Here is a 20,081-nt window from a genome sequence, read left to right as displayed (position 1 = left end):
TTTCTGGAATAACATACACGATCATAATAAGGCACATGCTCAGCGTGTGCTCCATGCCAGGGATTGCATTACACTATTACATTATTTCACTTAACCCTTCATAATACCCCTCCCTCCAGGTAGAGACTCTTCATATTTACAGAGGAGGACAGTGTGCAATAGTTTGAGCAATAGAATCTCTCTCAACTGACCTTTACTGAGCCAATCCAGCAAAAGCACTGATTCTAATTCACTCTAATTCATAAGTGCACGGGGATGAACGCCCTCAGGCCCATGAATGCTGGTGGCCGGTAGCCTCTCTTTATTAGGTAGGGTCTGTGTACAGTTTCCCCCAGCAAAGTTGTGTGCTTACCAAAAAGTAGTCTCTCTGTTCCCCAACTTGTTTATGCCAGTCATATATGTCACTGTAATAACGTAATTTAATAAAAATAGTATATAAACCAATGACATAATTATTAAAAGAAGATACTGTTTCAATAACTCAGTATGATGCTTTGGAAAGATAAGGCAAATCATATACACATAAACATTGTTAAATCAACCAGAGATAAAACAGTAAAAGATGATGGGACAGAAATCCCAAAACTCTGGGGAGTTGTTATATTGATACCGTTTCTCATGTGTCCTTAAGTTCTCACTCCATTTTAAAGAGAATCAAAGAGGAAGTATGCTTAAAGGATGCATCACAAAAGGTGAGTTGTGCAAGAAAGGCAGCACAGTCCTACAGCTGCAGGGATCACACACCAAAACAAAGGGAAGAGCCAAAGCTGTCAAATGAATGTGTGTCCTGGTTTCAATTTAAATAAAATGTTTATGGTATACAAGTCATCTCTAGTGGGGGTATTTTTTCTGCTTTATGGAGGTATAATTAAGATACAATAAACTACACATACCCAAAGTAAAGAGGAAATTTTGACAACTGTATGTACCTATGAAACCATCACCACAATCAAGATTATGTACACAAGTCACCCCCACAAGTTTCCTCCTTCCCCTTGGCAGTCTTCCTCTCCACTCTCCATTACTATCCCTCCGCCCACCCCAGGCAACCACTGATAGATCGCTATAGATGCATTTGCATTTCCTTTCTTTTTTTTTTTGAGGAAGATTAGCCCTGAGCTAACTACTATCAGTCCTCCTCTTTCTGCTGAGGAAGCCTGACCCTGAGCTAACATCCGTGCCCGTCTTCCTCTACTTTATACATGGGACGCCTACCACAGCATGGCATGCCAAGCGGTGCCATGTCCACACCTGGGATCCAAACCAGCGAACCCCGGGCTGCCAAGAAGCGGAATGTGCAAACTTAACCGTTGTGCCACTGGGCCAGCGCCCTCCACATTTGCATTTTCTAAAGTTTTACGTAAATGGAATCACACAGTAGGTACTCTTTTGTCCTCTAGCTTCTCATGTCAGTGTATTTTCAGATTCACCCATGTCGTTGCATGTATCAATGGTTTGCTCCTGTTTATTGCTGAGTAGTATTTTACTGTACAGATATTCCACATTTTGTTCATACATTCTCCTGTTGATGGACATCTGGGTTGTTTCCATTTGGGCTCTTAGAAATAAAGCTGCTATCAACATTCATGAACACGTCTGTGTGGACATGCTTTCACTTCTCTTGGGTGAATACAGAGAAGTGGAGTGACTGGGACAGAGGATACGATGTTTAACTTCTCAAAACCTGCCAAACCGTTTCCCATCAGCAGTGTACAAGGGTTTGTTACCCCACACCTTTGCCAGTAATCGGTGTTGTCTTTTTCAGTCATCCAATGGGTGTTTAGCAGTATTTTGTTGTGGTTTTAATTTGCTTTCCCTAATGATTATCTTGATTATCTTATCATGTATTTGTCAGTTTTGGGGTTTTTTGGCAGTGCGTTCAAATATTTTGCCCTTTTAAGTGGGTCATCTAGTCTTCTTATTGATACATTTTGGGAGTTCTTCATATATCTGGATACAAATCCTCTTCTTCCAGTCTGTGGTTTGTCTTTGTATTCTAACAATGTCTTTTAAGAAGTTCTTAATTTTAATAAAATCCAATTGTATCCATTTTTAGACTTTACATTTAGATCTATGATCCACTGTTTTTAATATGGTGTGAGTCTGGACCCAGGTTTGGTTGGTTGGCTTTTGTATATGGACGTCATATGGATGTTCCAGCTCCACATTACATTATCCTTTCTACCCTGAATTCTCTTTACACCTTTATCAGAAATCAACTAACCATATATGTAAGCGTGGGTCTATTTCTGGACTCCATCCTTCCATTGATCAACTTCCCTATCTCTATGCCAATTGTAGGAAGCTGTTTTTTAAACTAATTTTTTCGATTTACTGACCAGCTCATGTCTGGGTTTGTCAGAGGGCTTTTACCGTATTCCAATGGTTCAGGAACTTGACACAACAGGAAAGCAGGAGAAAGGACAAGGTAGGAGAGAGACAGGCACAAGAGGTAAGAAAAGGATTAGAAAAAGCAGACACTTCTGAAAAATGGCCTTTCTCAACTCTGCCATCACCAAAGACCACCCCCACCTAATATGACTTAGGCTGTTTTTTGAAAGGCTGTCTATAAGATAAACAGCATTTATTAGGTAATAATTCGTGTTCTCATATACTATTCATCAAAGGCATATGCTACTGCCAGTGTTTCTGAGCAGTGTAAGATAACCAAGGTTGCTCTAACTCCTGCCCAAAGTAAACTGACCTTTTAAGTGTCCTGGGCAATGTTATGGTCTCCATTAAGCTTTCTGACGCAGTCACAATAGCTCCCAGCACTGCCACCATCCCCCTCTCTGCCCAAAGCCACTCTATTTTTAGAGCCATGGGGTCCTGAATCCTCAAACCCTAGCCTGGGGGCTCACTTGCCGTTTGTTTTTTTTTTTTTAAGATTGGCACCTGAGCTAATGACTGTTGCCGATCTTTTTTTTTTTTTTCTGCTTTTTCTGCCCAAATCCTCCCAGTACATAGTTGTATATGCTTTAGTTGTGCGTCCTTCTAGTTGTGGCATGTGGGACGCCGCCTCAGCATGGCCTGACGAGTGGTGCCATGTCCCTGCCCAGGATCCAAACCAGTGACACCCTGGGCTGCTGAAGAGGAGCCCTCGAACTTAACCACTCAGCCACGGGCCAGCCCAACCTTTACTTATCAACCACCTGCTGTGTCATCAGAGCTTCAAAAAATACGTGATTTGTTAATGTGATGAAAATAAAGTGTAAGGCATTGATTGCCAGTGCCTGGTTTTGCATTAACTTGGAATATCACTAATTATTAGCTCAAGAGATAGCCCCTAAACCATGAAAAATCTTAATTCTCTGAAAGAAACACATAACTAGCACCTTTTCCACCTAAGGCTGTGTGGAATTCACATAACCAGTGATAGGGTTTAGCAACTCAAAAAGTCTGATATACCAGAGCTTTAGTCAAAATAGTGAGAAACTGAAAATGAAACACTCCAAGAGAAACTGTTTGAAGTTAGCCAAAAAGGAAAACCCTGTCCAAATTAGATGGACTGATGCCATCAAATCTGACAGCTTGTGTCTGAAACCACAAACATCTCCAAGTTAGATCGCAAAGTGAATAAAATGATGGATTCCTAGCGTAGACTGTTAAAAATGTCGCCTTACACTTAGGTCTCTTCAAGCAATGATCTCACTTAAAAGGGAACAGATGTCAAAAAATTAATGCATGAAAAATGAAATAAAATACAAAATTATTGGCTTCAAATATTATTTTCCCCTTTTAGAAAAGTGCTGTTTTTTTCCTGTCTAAAACTAGGGGATCCTTTAAAATCTGCTCGTCAACCCTACACACGGGTCCCAGCAGAGCCTCTCAGGACTTCCATTTTAGCGCCTGTGCTGCTGCAGCGAGGGTCACTCTACCTTTTAACCCTACCGTCCTGTCAAAACCAACCCACAGCTTCCTCTCGGATGAAAACAAAGTGCCCATCCACGGACCTCATTCTGAGCACTAGGAGAGCGAGTCCATCTAACTCCCAGTTAGCCATTAACTATGTGAACTTACTACGCAGATTTAAGTTCCCTGAGCCTCAGTTTGTTTCTAAAATGAGTACAGCAATCAATGTAATTTAACAAACATACTATGTGAATACAACGAAAAATGTGGTCCTTCCTCTAAATTCTGGCATTCCTAAATTCTGATTGTTATGGCTATGACTTTCCAACTTTCAGGTTTCTGAGGAATGTAATTAGAGAGTTCTAAACCTGATTTGAAGGTATGATCTACATTTCCAATCAGTACCTCAGAAGCACTTGGCACGGTGTCCATCCATCACCAGGAAACGGTGCCATGGTGGCCGATTTCATTTGAACACTGACAAATGTACTCAGTGTTGTTCTACTGAACTCCGTAAGACAAAGTGCTGTGTTTATTTTTATTTTTGCTGTCCCTGAGGCTTAGCAATACCAGATGAGGCTTATAAAGTCATCACCACAATGCTAAAGGTTGCCATTAGATGAAAAATATTCTGTAAAACTGTTCAAACAGTACATCTGGAAAGCGCTTTACTATCTTCACAGATATTTCACAATCATTAGATAAGGTTTATCCCAGGTGTGGTGAGCTGAGAGAACACAAGAACAAAAGCTCAAGACTAGCATTTTAATTCCAAAATTTAACTCTTTACTAGAGAAAACAGCCTACACAATTAGCAATCGCTGCTAAATTTAAGTCAAAACAATAATAAGATTTAAAGACATGGAAACCACTAAGAACAAATAAGATTTTTCTTTCATTAAACTTAATTCCTATCAATCACTGTTTAACTTTGGTTTTTCTCTTTCTACTAAAGTAGGAACTTTACTTTCCTTATAATTACAAAGGAGTTTTGTTGACATAAATTACACTTGTAGAAATCACAATGTCCTGAGCCCTTAAGCCTTTAAATAAAATAAAATAAAATGTGTCAGAGCCTGTAGTAAATAAGTGGCTTTGAATCTACTGGCAGACTGGACACACATCTCCACATCTTACCCCGTGTCTAATGTTTTGTCGATTTCAATCCATTGGCTGAGACTACCTGAAATAAAGGCGACACACAGACTTGAAAGATAAACTGTACTTGATCACAGTGCATAAAGTCAGCAAGAAGCTTAATTACAACTCAGTTTTCATTTTGGTATAATGAAGCAGCATATAATCAAGTCTCTTCATTATGAAAATTGTTATAGGTCTAGGAACCAAAGAAAACACTCGTAGAACAGCATTATCTATCTTTTCAACAGATTCCCCTATAACCAGCACGGTAACTCTGGACTCCCCACAGGGAAGCAGCCTGGTTCCACAGAATGCTCCTCTGGCTCATCTGGCTGCAGGGGGTTTGCAGGGGTACGTCCCCCTCCAGCAGCACGAAAGCTCAGCTTTCATTAGCTGCTGCAGTGACTTTGGAACAGCTGCCTGAATGGTGATCAAAGCCTCAGAAACTCTGCTCTACTATCTTTTTGATCAAACAAGCCCACGCTCAAAAACCTTGAATCCCAACAAAAAATAAAGTGAAGAGAGTACAATGTTAGTTTCTGAAATTTTATTATTTTAATACATACATTTCACAAACAGAAACCTTCTAACACCACACACAATTCCATAACCAAATGTTTCAATTTTATCAACATTCTTTAACTATTTACACTGTCTTCCCTCCACGAAAGTGCAATCCAAGACATCTCGACAAGAAATCTTTACTGACAAGAATATATTTTTGAGCTGGTTTTAATGACGTCCATCCATTTTCTTTTCTTTCAACTACCCGGAATAATAATAAAGTCAACAGGACATTGAGATGAGCTGGTTTAGGCAGCGTCCTAGTAGAGGAATCAAAACCCCGAAGAGCACTTTCTCCTCAGCTCCTCTCCAACCTCCAACGAAAACGACCAAGGCTGCTACCACGAGACCGAAGAGAAAAGCAAACTGGAGCCACCAACTGGGCTCAGGAGAACAGACGATGTCAAGCACTGGTCTCACAGGACAAAACCAAAGATTTCAGCAAGTTAGTTTCGGTGATCTACTAAGTTATGCATCAGTATATGTTTGTTTCAGGGTTTAAACACCTAATAATATTCTTTCCTGATGCGTTAACTTCCCCCAAACAGATATGAAAATACTTTTTACTCCAAAAACGAACTTCTTTTACAAAAACTGGAAATTAGAGACTATTTTGGGAAAGCTCTTTCTTAATTAGAATGGGATAATTCACCCCACTCCCCACTGTCATGGCCAATGTCTCTCTCTTAAGGGCTAAATCCAGTCTATCAACTGCTTCAGATGCAACCAGAAGAGTGGAGAGCTGAGCTGGTCTAAAGAGAAAACGACAAGACTGTCAGAAAGTCTTCTCACTAAACTAAAGCAGATAGTTTTGTTTGTTCAAGTTATGTAACTCCTTAAAATAAATGATAAAAAAAGTTAGAGATGAAAAATCACATTGACATTACTAGTCACTTATGAGTGGTTCACATTATTGAACACTGCTCATCAGAAAAGAGATCTCTTGGCTGACTAATATCCAAACCACATCACAAATAATTTTCTTTTTTGACATATTCCAATTCCCATTAAGGTACTCAGAGCTAAGTACTTGGAGAAAACCATGAGGAAAATATTAAGGTCATCAGATTTCCAAAATAAGATTTATTCTTCACATTGTTGCACACTCAACTATATTTTATTCTAAGATCAGCCAAATTATCCCTTTTAGATGAGAATGCAATGCCTTAAAGGCAAAAGATATCCTCAGATATGATACCCAGGTCTCTCCTTTTACATAACTGCAGCATCCAGAGAATCCTAATTTTATCATTAAAATAAAGGCCAAAAGCAAATTTCACCCAATTACAGTGAAATCTCATCATATTTACTTTTCAGGGAATAGCAAACAATACAAGTAGAAAATACTAAATGCATCATACACAACACTCACAGCGGTTTTAGACTGAGGAGCTTGCTGAATGAGATCTTTGTGGAAACTTTAAGTTTGAGGACAACAATATTAGCAGGCTTCTCTATAAAAATTTAGGCAGGTTAAAGAACAGCATTACAAATATTTTAATATTCATTTTAAATTCAGAAATAAAATCCTAATGGTACTCTGAAGACAAGAGAAACTTACCAATTTTTATACTTGGGTACATGAGAGAATCAACAGGGAAACAATTCAATGACAGCATTGTGTATTACAGACAAATGTGCAAGGGTCATGTCCATGGAGCTCTTTCAGTTGCATCAAATATTGTCAGACCAATAATGACTGTCTGCTTCTTCCAGGCACTGAGCATTGCCCTCACTGTGAAATATTTTTCAGATCATCAAACACCAAACTAGATGTGGTAAACTGAATTACAACCATCCAAACTGAAAGACGAAGCATATTAGTCAACAATACTGTTTCTTTAGTGCTGTGCTGCTTCAAACAAAACAGCTAACATTTCATGTAGCAGAACTGAAACTCACGTGCAATAATGCCTAAACACTTCTGAGAGGAAAAACAACTGTTTTTCCGAGAAAAAAAATTACATAAACAAAATGAGCAATATAAAATGTTCACATAACCCCAAATTTGGCTACCCATAATTATATTTGCAGCATTCTTTTGGCACATATGCATATTATACTTGAAATTATCAAATTCATTTTTGAGAAATCATATTCCAACTCCAATTCTATAAGGTATGGGGTGTCAATCTATTAAAATCCTCAAGATCTAATGAACAGAAGGCTGTATTTTGGAAGCCCAATGCTCTGGCTAATACAGTTACATAAATTATCATCTTGTTTCACCAATGGTAACGTACCATGGGGATCTTTAAAATGATCTATTTTCAAACATATTGTTATACATTGCAATCAGTGATTTTCCAAAATGAATACACTTAAAAAGAAAATATTAAAATTATTCTTTTCTTCATATCCTCACAAACAATATTTTCCTTTCCTTCCTAGGGTCAAATCTTAGATTTTGGAAACTCAATATTAAATGGGTAAAATGTGGCTGTGAGCAATTTTGGGGAAGATAACGATGGCAATGACTGTTCTGAAACTCCCCAGTTAGGGTCTGTGCTGTGAGTACTGCCCGGGAGGAGTTCACAGGGCACTTCGACAGTGCAATCTATATAAATCAGTACCGCCCAAATCGAGTCATTCCCGATCTTCCTTAAGAGCTAAGGAGACCAACTTCAAAGACTCAATTCAAATGACGGGGGTCTGCCCTTTTGCCCTCTTGAATCAGTGTCACCATTTCCACATTCATTTAGTATATTCGCTCTGTTCTAGGATGGCTTAGCTACAGATATTTGCAACACCAATAGCTTTCATATATCTTATAATTTGGATATTATTTTCAGTATGAAAACAGACAAACCACAACAGTGACAGAAACAGCACTCGTGTCCACTCAAATAACCTGTCTGTGAGGGTAAACTGCAGGACAGTGCGTGCGGCCGAACGCCACCACAGGACAGACTAACACTGTCAGCTCTCCAGGCACAGGCTTACATTCATGTGTCACATGGTTTTCCAAGGCCCAGAGAAGATCTAGAAGTGGGTCTTCAGACGGTTAGCACTTCAGTAAAAGCTTCCTCGCACTCCTACCATGCTCTTAGTTTATAGCCACGTAATCCCTTCCTCAACTCACCCCATCCCCCCATGACCTTCAAAGCTGCCTGAGAGACTGACTCTCAGGGATACCGAACTGCTACCCCAGACTCACAGGGGACCCATTTGGGCTCTGGTCAGGACCAAAGACTGACACTCAGGAGTCAAGAGAGGGCAAGGGGCAGCCCCATTTTAGTGGCACACACACAAAGGAACTCTCTGTTAAATTAGAAAAGAAATTAATGTCACAGAATGTTTCCCTATAAAAGATATGTAATAAAGTAATAATATCAATAAAATAGCTATTACTAAAGCAAAGCTTTCATCAATAAGCTTCAAGAACTTTGAAGGAGGAAAATGGCTTCACGAAATGGTAGTCCAGGTTCCCACAGTGTGGACACTGCTGGACGTTGCTGTACTCGGAGAAGTACTGCATCCCGATCCGCACGTCGATCACGGGCTTCCCGCAGTGCTTGCAGTTCAGGCGGGCCTGGGGGAACACGGACACCGTCAGCCACCACCCTTCTGCCCCACAACACTATCAAAGTCACCCCAACCAAAATGCCAGACTGTCACTTCTGGAGAACTGATAAGAGTTTAGTGAAGAGTCCCCTTTATTACCAAAAACAGGGTATGCAAGGCACAAGATGTACATTCCAGGATGCAGGATGAGTCTGCAAGACTGACAACTCCTAATTTCTTTTCTGATACGTAGCTCCACTAGTAGTTTCATCTACTGGTAAGAAGAAAATTCTAAACTTGTAAACTTCTCCACTAAAGTCCCCCTAACAATTGGAAACCCCTTCCCCCTGGATTTTAAAGAGTGGCTGAAGCTGATGTCCCTCACCCAAACCTGCAGGAAACTTTTTTGAAGATTCTGAGGTTATTTTAAAAATTCATTTTTCACTTTTCTCCTTACTACACTTGTGTTTTCTTTGATGTAAAAATAAAATTTCCCTAAAATATTCTAGTAAAATTAATAATCCAGGAAGAAGTGCTATGTTTACCCTGAGGCTTCTGGACCCACTAGCAGATTCTATCTTCATTCATGCCTGGCCTTTCTCTCACAGCACAATATTAAGCTTGGAGCAATAAGCCCCAAGACTGAAGTAAATAACCAGAAATTATAAATACAGCAGACTCTCAATTTAGATTCATTCTAAAAATGTATTAGGAAGTATAATCCCATTTCGTCCTCAAAACACTCCTCTGAGGTAGGCAGTAGCATGTGACTTTTAGATGATGAAACTGAGGCACCTGGTGAGAAAGGAGCATGCCCAAGACCACAGGTCAGGAAGCAGAAAGGCTGCAATTTGGACCAAAGGAGCTTCCCCAGGGCCACACTCACTTATTGCATGGACAACCTTTCTGTAACTGGAAAGAAACATCCTTTAACAGACTGATCTTTCTGAGCAAAGCTCTCTCTTTATCCTGTTATTCGTTTCTCCTAACTAATGACTGGTTATTGTAGACTCTTCTTATTCCTTGGTGGTGTCTAACCCTAACCCTACACAGTGAATATAGTTAATTGACTTTTTTTTTTTAAACTAAACAGTAATCAAATATGTTTTCCATTTCAGTAGAGGATCAGAAAATAAAGGTCTGGGCTTCAACTGTTTTAAGGAAGAAATATACAGTATGGCAATAGGCTGAGTGTGGCAGGACGACATTCTGCTTTCCTACCTAAAGACAGCAAATAATCCCACCATCTGTCAGTGCCGTAGCAGAAAGAACACCAGACTGGGAGGCAACAGGCTTTACTCATGGCTGTGACACATCTGTGTGGACCTGGTAAACACTGCAATGATTTAGGCCTCTGTTGTACGTGGAAAATAAGGAGCTGGACTAGATCTCCAGGGCCTTTCTGGTGCTCACAGTCTATGAGGGACAGACCCAAACATTCTCCTACTTCCTCATTTCTCTAAAAGATAACTGTTTGTGGTGTGTGTGCAAAGGGAGGGAACCATTTCGTTTCATTTCTCTCATCTCAAGAGCTGGCATTAAGGGACAGTGCATATTATAAAATGCTCCAGTGAGGGGGCTAGCCCCATGGCCGAGTGGTTAAGTTTGCATGCTTCGCTTCAGCAGCCCAGGGTTTCATCGGTTTGGATCCTGGGCGTGGACACGGCACCACTCATCAGGCCATGCTGAGGCAGTGTCCCACACAGCACAACCAGAAGGACCTACAACTAGAATATACAACTACATACTGGGGGGGCTTTGGGGAGAAGGAGGAGGAAAAGAAAAAAAGGAAGACTGGCAACAGATGTTAGCTCAAGTGCCAATCTAAAGAAAAAGAAAAATGCTACAGTGAGTAACTAAAAGACTATGATATCTCATTTCCAGGGCTAAGTTTAAAAAAGGGAATGTGGTCCATATATTAGAACAGCATAAAAGTTGTCAATCCTATAGCATTAAACGGCAGGCTACGAAGGACCACTGCAGGGTCTCGGGGCCATAATCTTCTTCTGAGATCATTAATATAGACGAAATAGAACTGAATTATGACTCTGCCCACCTTTTAATTCAACCGACAGTTATCTTCTGAATAAACTGCTAATAGAAGGATATTCTCTTTATAAAAGTCAAACCATAATGCTAAAGATACAAAACTGGAGTAACTAATGAAGTGTTTGTCAGTTACTTATATTAAAAGCCGGGCTTGGTCACTAAAGAGTGAAGGGAAATCTCTCTCTTACCCATGAAAATCAGGGAATTACAGAACAAGTGATTTCCTTTCCCCAAGCCGTGGAAATAAACTGAGACATTTCCAAGGATTTTGGTTTTTCTCCTGTGTTTCTGTGGACTTATGTGACATGCCTTCTCGTGTCACGCTTCCCTTGCCTCCTGAGGGCAGCTAGCATTCAGAGGCTCTCCTAGCATCGGAGAACGCCTCCTGTCACAGGGATTTGGGGACTGCAGCTCTCTCGCGTCAATCACAAGCACCTCACACGGCAGGCCGTGCTGGGCAATTGCACTGTCCCTCAGAAAGGAAGCAAAAAGAAAATCCTGGCTATTAAAGAAAGTAAAACCTTATTCTTCCCTTTAAATAATAACTTTTTCTTACTAACAACTTAGTATATATTAACCATATAAAACATTAGAAAATATAAGCAAGCAAAAAGAAAACTAAAGGAGCCACTCAGCATCCCTCCATCCAGAAACCAGCTCTGGGAACAGCCTGGCAGGTCCCTTTCATGTCCACTTTTTACAAGCGGAAGCATACTATTACGCCATTTATAACCTAGTTTTTTGACTTAAAATGCTGAAAATAGTTCCAAAATAGTTATACATTCATTATTCTACACTACATCTTTTTAAGGACTGCATAGTATTCCCATAACAGCTGCACCATCATTGCTAGACCCTGGGGGAGTTTTATGACTGATCCTTACTGCAGCATCTTCTCTGTGCCCTCATCCCCCCCGCAGCAGGACCACAGTTCTGCCTCTAGCTCTTCCACACTCACTTGGGGACAGAAGCCAGGGATCACCCACTGCTCATTCCAGGGGGTCAATACCAACCTGACAGCATGGAGAGGCAGCCAGGATGTCATAGGTGTACATGGTGCCCAGCTGGTGCCAGCTGCCGTCCCACCGTGACTTACACTTGATGCAGATGATCTTGTGAACCCCTTCCAGGCAGTCCACGCACACCGCGTACAGGTGCATGAGTCTCCCTGTGCACAGAAGACACACGCTGAGAGTGCTCATCAAGGACATCACCTTTCGTCTCCAAAGGCAATACAGAAATGGCTCATCTATCAATTCTAAGAAAACATTTTATCATTCGGATAAATACAAAAAGCAAAATAGATGATATTTATCACATATCCCCCACCTATCCTTTTAGAATAATGATGAATTACTAACTATTGTTAACAGGACGTGTACTCTAAGTTCAGTCTTACTAAACAATTCCCTCAGTTCACTTCTCTAACATGAGCAGCCAGGTTTATAGTGGGCGTCCAAGTGGCCAAGCCACAGGAGCTCAAAACCAGCCTGTGAGATGCCGGACTTCTGCTCAGAAGTCTCTGTGTGGTACAGTGAGACTGAAACAGCAATGCTGGTCCGCAGTCACCGGCTCTCAGCCACCGACAAGTCCCATCAAAAAGAAGTCAAAAGTCTGTCTTGGTATTGGTGGCCCAGAATTATACCACAGCCAAAACTACTAGGTTAACTGTCCTGGTCTCTAAAATTGCTCAGCCATTACCACATCTAATTTAGGAGCCAGAATTATAACTTACTTGTAAGTGGTTTTTTAAAAGGAGTTCAATGTCTTGTTATTTACTGGGCTCCTAAAAGTCATAACGCATTCCTCCATTATTTATCAAGATCTAATGCTTGTCAAGGAAAGATGTGTCCCTACTTTATATGGAAGGGTTAGGGTTCAAACAATCAGGAAAGAGTGGGAATGTACAGGATCAGCCTGGGCAATGCGTAACAGCAACAATGCCCTCTGTGCGGAGATCAGGGACCTCCACTGTGCTAACACCGTCGTCAGAACACACACTCCTCAGGGGCTTCTTACTCAGAAGGTGCTGCCCGCTGCCATTCACCAGGCCATGGCTCTTTACCTTTCAGTGGTAAGGACCAGCCTGCTCCGTACAGTGAAAAGTGGTACACAGTGCTTAGAGGGAAATCTTTTATTGCATTTGCTCACAAGACTCTCTCCCCGTCCCTGAGGGCAGGAACCATGTCTTATTCATCCTCGTAGGCTGAGTGTCTAGCACAATGGCTGCCACATGGAAAGCACTCCATATTGTATGTTGGATGAATGGATGGGGCATGTTAACAGCCAAAGACACTGGGGGCCTCTATGTCAAAAATGGGATAGGTGACAAGAGCTTCTTGTGGTACTGCCCACCTCTGCTCTAGGGCACTGAAATAAAAAGGTCTCACACGCCAGGCCCACTCAGAGTGGCCGGGTGTGTTTCAGGATGTCAGCCCAAGCATCCAGGAGCCACGGGATTTCCAGGGGCTTCATTTCCTAGACTGACTTGCTGCAAATCTCAAACATTCAAAGACATCTGTGCGCCGGCTAGGAACGGCAGGGGCAGGGACAGACACAGAGTGTCAGGTGTTGGCAGCAATGACCACGACAACGAAGTTGACAGGGAACTCTAACTGAGTGCTTGCCAAGGGTCTGGCACTGTGCTATGAGGCTACGTGAATCCCTTCAGGAACCCTCACAGTAACACTATGCAGGAGGCATTCTTGTTATTCCCATTGCAGCTAGGAGGAACTGAGGCTGAGGGAGCTGGAGTCACTTGCCCAAGTTGAAAAAGACAGCAAGTACAAAATGCAGACGTAACTTCATGTCTGTCTGACTCTTCATCACCAGGCACACTCATGGGAACTCGTGGCCTGGACTGAGTCTCTAGACTGGTTTCATTACTATTACACAAGGTCCTAAACACAGAGATTTTTAGATTTATAAACTCTAGGGTTGTGAGTTCAAACAAAAAGTAGATTCCCAAGAGAATGGTCACCTGTGGTTCTAAGTGGTAAAGAAGCCTAATAAGAACTTCCCAATTAGATCAATCTTAACAAATTATTAAAACCAAACAAAAACATCTTCTCTGAGGAGGAGTCAGAGAGCAGAGGCTGGAAGTGGAGGCCGGGGAGGCCGTGAGGGGTGGACGGCAGGGCTGGGCGTAACCATCCCCACAGTCCACCACTGGAAGTCACTGGCTGTTCCAGCAGCAATGTGAGCAGCTTCAGCTGGGATGCTGGCCTGGAACACGGCCTTTCTACTGGAGCTGAAAATGCTTTACAGAAAACCTGGCTGGGACACTGTGATGAAAGAAATGATTTATACTGGCTTGCTAGAAAAAAGATTGCATGGACTTCTCTGAGCTGTGGCAATATAAACACTGATGCACGTCAAGGCCCTGCCTGTGGCACGCACTTGTCTGACACTCGATAAAACACTCTGATCTTCAGATTTTATCATCAACAGCTAAACTTCTCGAGACCTCCGCAGTGCATGCCTAACACATCCACTATCTCTTCAGGGATGCATATGCACTTGTGTACACACACAGTTCTCAGGCCCTTCCAACTTTCATCTCTCTCCACCTACTCCAGCCATCCCTTCAAGATGTGGTCTTGGGCTCCGCCACACACTTCCTTTTCCTTCTCCTCTCTCCCCATTCAGGAGCTCTCCCACTCTCAAGATTTTAACCATCACTGCTATAAAAACAGGCTTTCAATGTTTATCCCAAATGCTCATCTCCAACAGCTTGCAAGACACCTCCACACAAAAGTCTCAACATCCTTCAAACCCAACACACATCAATGCCCTCATCTTTTGTGCCCTGAGATTAGGTCCCTTTCCCAACTTTCTCTACTCCTGTTTGTGACAGCATCATTTATCTATCTGGTCTAGAAGCAAGTGAGTCAACAAGGACACATCTCCATCCTGTACAGTCAAGCGGTCCCCAAGGCCGTAATCTTTCCTTTAAAATAATCTCTTGCAGATATTCCCATCTCTCAGTTCCCACTATTATCACACAGCAGTCTCTCACCTCCTTCCGTCTACATTAGGGATGTAAGTCCCAACTCTCTGTACGTAGGTTCCACCCCTTTCAAACAACTTTTCTCCCAAGTAATCATCTGCTTTAAAATGTTTTGAAAACCCTCCAATTCATAAAAAACATGGCAAAGCTCCTTATTAAGGCTTGAGAAGACACCCACAGCCTGTTCTCACCTACCCTACTTCTCTTCCACCCTAGAGCTCTGCTCCACCACACGGCTCTCTCGCTGTCTCCTGGCTCGTTTGAGCCACCATTCCTTTGCTCACATAGCTCCCTCCCCTCATCAATACAGACCTGATGTGGCTCGACCTGCTTATCAAAATCTAGCCCACCTTTGGACATCTGCCTTCACGTTGCCTCCTTTGACCACCCAGGCCAAAGCGGCCCTTTCCTCTTTGGAAATTGTAGGATACAATTAATGTACATAATAATATCCAGGAGTTACTAATTCTATAGGTGGTACTAGTACTTTGGCCTGACAGTTACATTTGTATAAAAGCATTTTACATCCTAAAATTATAAACTGATGATAGGCAAGGAGTGATAGTACCCTGCACATGTACGAAATTCATAAGTTTGACTGGCTGATGAATAGATTGAATGAAAAGAATTTGTCCATCATGAATAGAAAAAGAACAGTACCACTCTTATGTAGCCGATACCCTTGTACACTCATTCATCTTCACAAAGAATATTTCCAGTCTTACAATGGTGAAGTAAAGGTGTTTCTACCTACTTCCCTTTAAAATGTCCCCAAACAGTATAAAGAACAAAAACCACACAACTCCATCTTTCATGAAACTACGAGGTACCTGCAACCCTGAACCAAAATACGAGGTCAGACATCAGATGGAGGAATGGTAAACGGTTTAGCTCTGAGACTGGACACAAGCACTGGACACAAGGGGAGAGTGAGATGAGGTGCTGAAAGTGAGACGGAGGCAGTACAAGTAACCCTATATTCTATGCAACTTTTCCATCAAGAAGCACAGTCTATCAATCGTCCCCTGAACCTGGGCTAGCTTTACAACTTATTCTGAAGAACAGAATGTGAGAGAAGTGATGCTCCACAGTTCCAAACTTACACCTCTAGAGAGAGAGCATGCAGCTCCCACTCTCAGCCTCTTGCACAGTGTCCTGAGAATGCCATGTGAAAAAGCCCAGCTGGCCTCTAGGAAAATGAAAGACTATGAAGAACAGGAATGAGCCATTCCAGCTGAGACTCCCAAGGCCAACCAGTCGACCGACTGTTAGACACATGTGAGAGGCCATCCCACAGAACTGTGAGAAATTATAAATCACCACTGTTTGAAACCACTAAGTTTTGGGTGGTTTATCTTATAACAAAGGCTAAGATATAAAGGACTAGGTGAAACTCCAGACAATGAATGAGACCACTCCCTGCACCTTTATAGCTCCCTTTCCCTGCTGAGAAAGGTAAGACAAGAGAGTGCAGCCCTGAAACAAGAACAGGACACTATGAAAAGGAGCTCTTGGAAATAATAAATATACGAGCAGAAAATCTTAAACTCAGTAAAAATACTAAACTGTAAACTCAAGGAAATCTTCCAGAAAGCAGAATAAAGATTAAGAGATGAATAGGGCCAATGAATAGTACAGTATATGTATACTATACAATATATATAATATACAATGTATATGTAAAGTAAAGGATCCCCCCACCTCAAAAAAGGTATTAATCTAAGAGGTCCAATATCTAACAGTTTCACAGAGTATGAAAATAAAAATGGGAGGAAATCATCAAAGAAATAAATCAGAAGAAAATTTCCCCAAACAGAAGACCCTAAGTATAGTCATATAGCCAAGCAGGTGCCCTGCACAAAGAATCAAGGAAAAGACCCCCATCATGGTGGAACTTTGGAGGGCTGGGAGAGAGAGACAGTCTCCCAACCCACAGGGGATGGGAGCAGAGCAGGGGACAGGAAAAAGAGTAACATTAGACTCTGCAGCGGTGACACAGGAGGCACTGAGGAAATGCCTTCAAGATTCTAAGAGGAAATTATTTACAACTTGGAACACTAGACCCAGCCAAGTAGCAACGAAGTGTAAAGACAGAGTCAAGACATTATCAGACTTTCAAAGCCTCCAAACATCTACTCCCATGCTCCTTTTCTCAGAAAGCTCCTGGGGATGTTTCTTAACAAATTGAGGAAATAAACCAAGAAAAAAACAAAATATGGGATCTAGGAAACAGAAGATAAAAATCAGGAAAGCAATTCCAGAATTTCTAGAAGGGCAGCTATGGAGCAGCAGGTACTGAGTACACAGGACAGACAGCAGCACAAAGATGAAAGGCTCCATGAAGGAAATTTCTAGGGAAAAAATTCATAAAACGTCTGACAGGTATGTGGGAATGTTTCTGAAAGGTGGTTTGTAGAGATGCTGGAGGGTGAGAACCACCAAAGTTTTGAAAAAGGCTAAGCAAATGAAAATGCGAAGCAATTAACTTTAATGAAATCAAAAGACGTCCCAGAATATACTGTAGTCTATGTAGGAAATACATTCATACTTCTTGGCTCAACACTAAATATTTCCATAATCAGAATAGTAAAAACATTAAGGATTTAACCAAGAAGTGTGATATATTATCCTGAGAGAAAGGGGAAGACGCAAGAAAGCATAAATAGCCATCCACCTTAAAAGTCAGTTAATAGGTAATATCTAACATTAGAGATGAAGAGAGCAGTTTTGAAATTACTATAATTTCAAGTAGAAACTTGAAGAATCAGTGAAGATTTGAAAGTGCTTATCTCTGGGAACCAACATAGCAGGGTTGGTGGTAAGAAGACAGGTGGGGATGTATCATTTTTACTACAGGCTTTTTTACCACACTTTTAAAGTTATAAACATGCTATATATCATGTATCCCATCTTTATAAAAATTCAATAGTTTTATAAGAATTGACAGATTTCTCACTTATTCTGACCAATCCCCTGTAATTCAACTTACGGCTGAAACATCCCCAAGTCCTTGAATGTTCCCCACAGCATGCAACAGCTCCCCACACTTCAGCACCAGGGCAATAATCCTGCATTTCCCTTTTGCTGCTTATCAAGAAAGTCTCGTCTTTCATAAATTTCAAGATTAACAGCTTGGCTCTCTCTGACCCCTACTTTCTCTCACTCTGTTATGTTTACAAGGATCAAAGGGAATACACAGCTTGCTGGGCATACTGACACAGGTTTCAAAGACAACTATTTTACAGCAAGTGACAGATTTATGCAACTCCTTCTCTATATTTCCTCCCAATTATGGAAAACTATACACCAGGAATCCTCTCTTCAAATTACAGCAGAACAAAAACGTGAAATTACCCACCATGACAAATGTATTTGGTACAGCGACCTCAGTTAAAAACCCCACCACCACCTGCACAACCGCACCGGGCCAAGCTGAAATATTCAAGTGTCACCCAGCACCTGACTAGAACAAAAAGTGCTGGCGGTTAAAATTCAGCCAAAGCAGGGTCATGCCGTTTTGTTCGCTATTCGGTTTTTAGCAAACAGAAAGCTGGCAAGGTGAATTAACACCTGTACCTTGAAGGTGACAAGGAACATCGTATTCAATCTCATCGTGTCTCGATGGGCTTAAGAACAGAGTTCCATCCACCAGTGGGAACTGTTCGAATACAGGGAGTGCCCGGTGGCACAGTGCACAGTTCACGACGTTCCTGTGGCTGGCACTGAGGGCCGCCAGGATGAACTTCCGCAGGTCCTCGCCCTGGCCCATCTGGGCATCGTCCTCCATGCGCACGTGGAACGTGTTCAGCTTGTGCCTAGGGATGTGAGCGAGCAGCTCAGAGAGGTCCAGGCGCCGTAGAAACTGCACAGGTGCGTCAAAGTGGGCCCCCCTGTGAACCGACAACCCAGCCGGATTGTAATCAAAGTGGGCATTCCTGAACACGTGGCCCCCTGCCACCGCCTTCTTGTGTGGCTCCAGGTGGATAGCATTCTTTAAGAATTCCCCAAGGTACCTGGAAGCACGGGGGCCGCTGAAGTGGGCAGGGGAGAGGATGGAGTAGCCAGTGGGTGGCGACTGGCCTGGGGAGGCACATGGGGAGCGGGCCCCATAGGCCGCGGTGGTAGCCACCACCTTCTCTTGGGAGTTCTGCCGGTCCACGGAATGCCGGCGGGGGAGGTCGTGGTTCAGGCCTTTCTGGGGCTTGTTCAGTGGCCTGCACTTTTTTGCCTCCTCCACTGCCTCGCCGGGAGGCCTCCCCGTGTTCTTCTCTGCCCCAGACTTCTTCTTTTTCTCATCTTGCATCCGCTTCACCTGGTACCAGTCTGTGTCCTTCTTCAAGTGGCCCTGTCCACAGCGGCAGGAACAGAAGCGGAAGGCCAGGTCATAGCCCTTCTTTGTCCACATGTTCTGGCGGCACTGCTTCTCATTCCAGCTGCGAGCCCGGCCGATGCAGTTGAACTGGACCAAGATGCTGCTCTCCCACTCGTAGAAACACTGCAAGTGCATCCAGGTACTGTATGGGCACTGCTCATTATTGCACACCACCTTCTGGGAGTCATCCTTCTCCAAGTCGACCGGCCTCCCGAAGCTGCAGATCAGGGGCGTGGCACAAGGCGCTTCTGGAGAGGAACATAAAGAGAGAGATTCAGCACACAGGCTATGGGATTCCAGCTGACACTAAGTCAGAGATCAAAGCCATGATCTTGCATTAACTCATTCATGCCAAAGGTACAATTTTTCTGGTGTCAAGATTTGTGCCACTGGAAAAACACCAGACAGGATTAGACAATATTTACTATTTTTTCAGGTATGATGTTGTGCCAAGAGAACCTATTTTCTGATATTTGTTATCTGCTGAGAAACACACCATGAGCTCTGAAAAGTTCAAATCCCTCACAGTGCAATCAGCTGTACGGCAGTGCTTGAACGGGGTAGCAGGGGCTTTCCTAAGCCGTGGGCGCA

General features: G+C 42.4%; 1 protein-coding gene across 3 annotated transcripts in view; it reads right to left on the bottom strand.

Moving 5' to 3' along the window:
• Positions 1–5,524: 5,524 nt before the first annotated feature.
• HECA (hdc homolog, cell cycle regulator) overlaps positions 5,525–20,081 on the bottom strand; it is a 43,870-nt gene continuing 29,313 nt past the window's right edge. For 2 of the 3 annotated variants that reach the window (XM_044769215.2, XM_070506238.1), the window contains exons 2-4: positions 18,695–19,738; positions 12,123–12,367; positions 5,525–9,088 (exon numbers count right to left, since the gene is read on the bottom strand). In XM_044769215.2, the coding sequence (XP_044625150.2) occupies positions 8,924–9,088; positions 12,123–12,367; positions 18,695–19,738 (1,454 nt within the window). In that variant the 3' untranslated portion in view covers positions 5,525–8,923. The remainder of the gene's footprint in view (positions 9,089–12,122; positions 12,368–18,694; positions 19,739–20,081) is intronic. The other variant, XM_070506232.1, reaches the window with a different exon arrangement.

Source organism: Equus asinus, chromosome 1 (assembly GCF_041296235.1).
Source record: "Equus asinus isolate D_3611 breed Donkey chromosome 1, EquAss-T2T_v2, whole genome shotgun sequence".
Lineage (NCBI taxonomy): Eukaryota > Metazoa > Chordata > Mammalia > Perissodactyla > Equidae > Equus > Equus asinus.
Note: the sequence above shows the minus strand (reverse complement) of the source record. Positions and strands in the feature narration are given on the sequence as shown.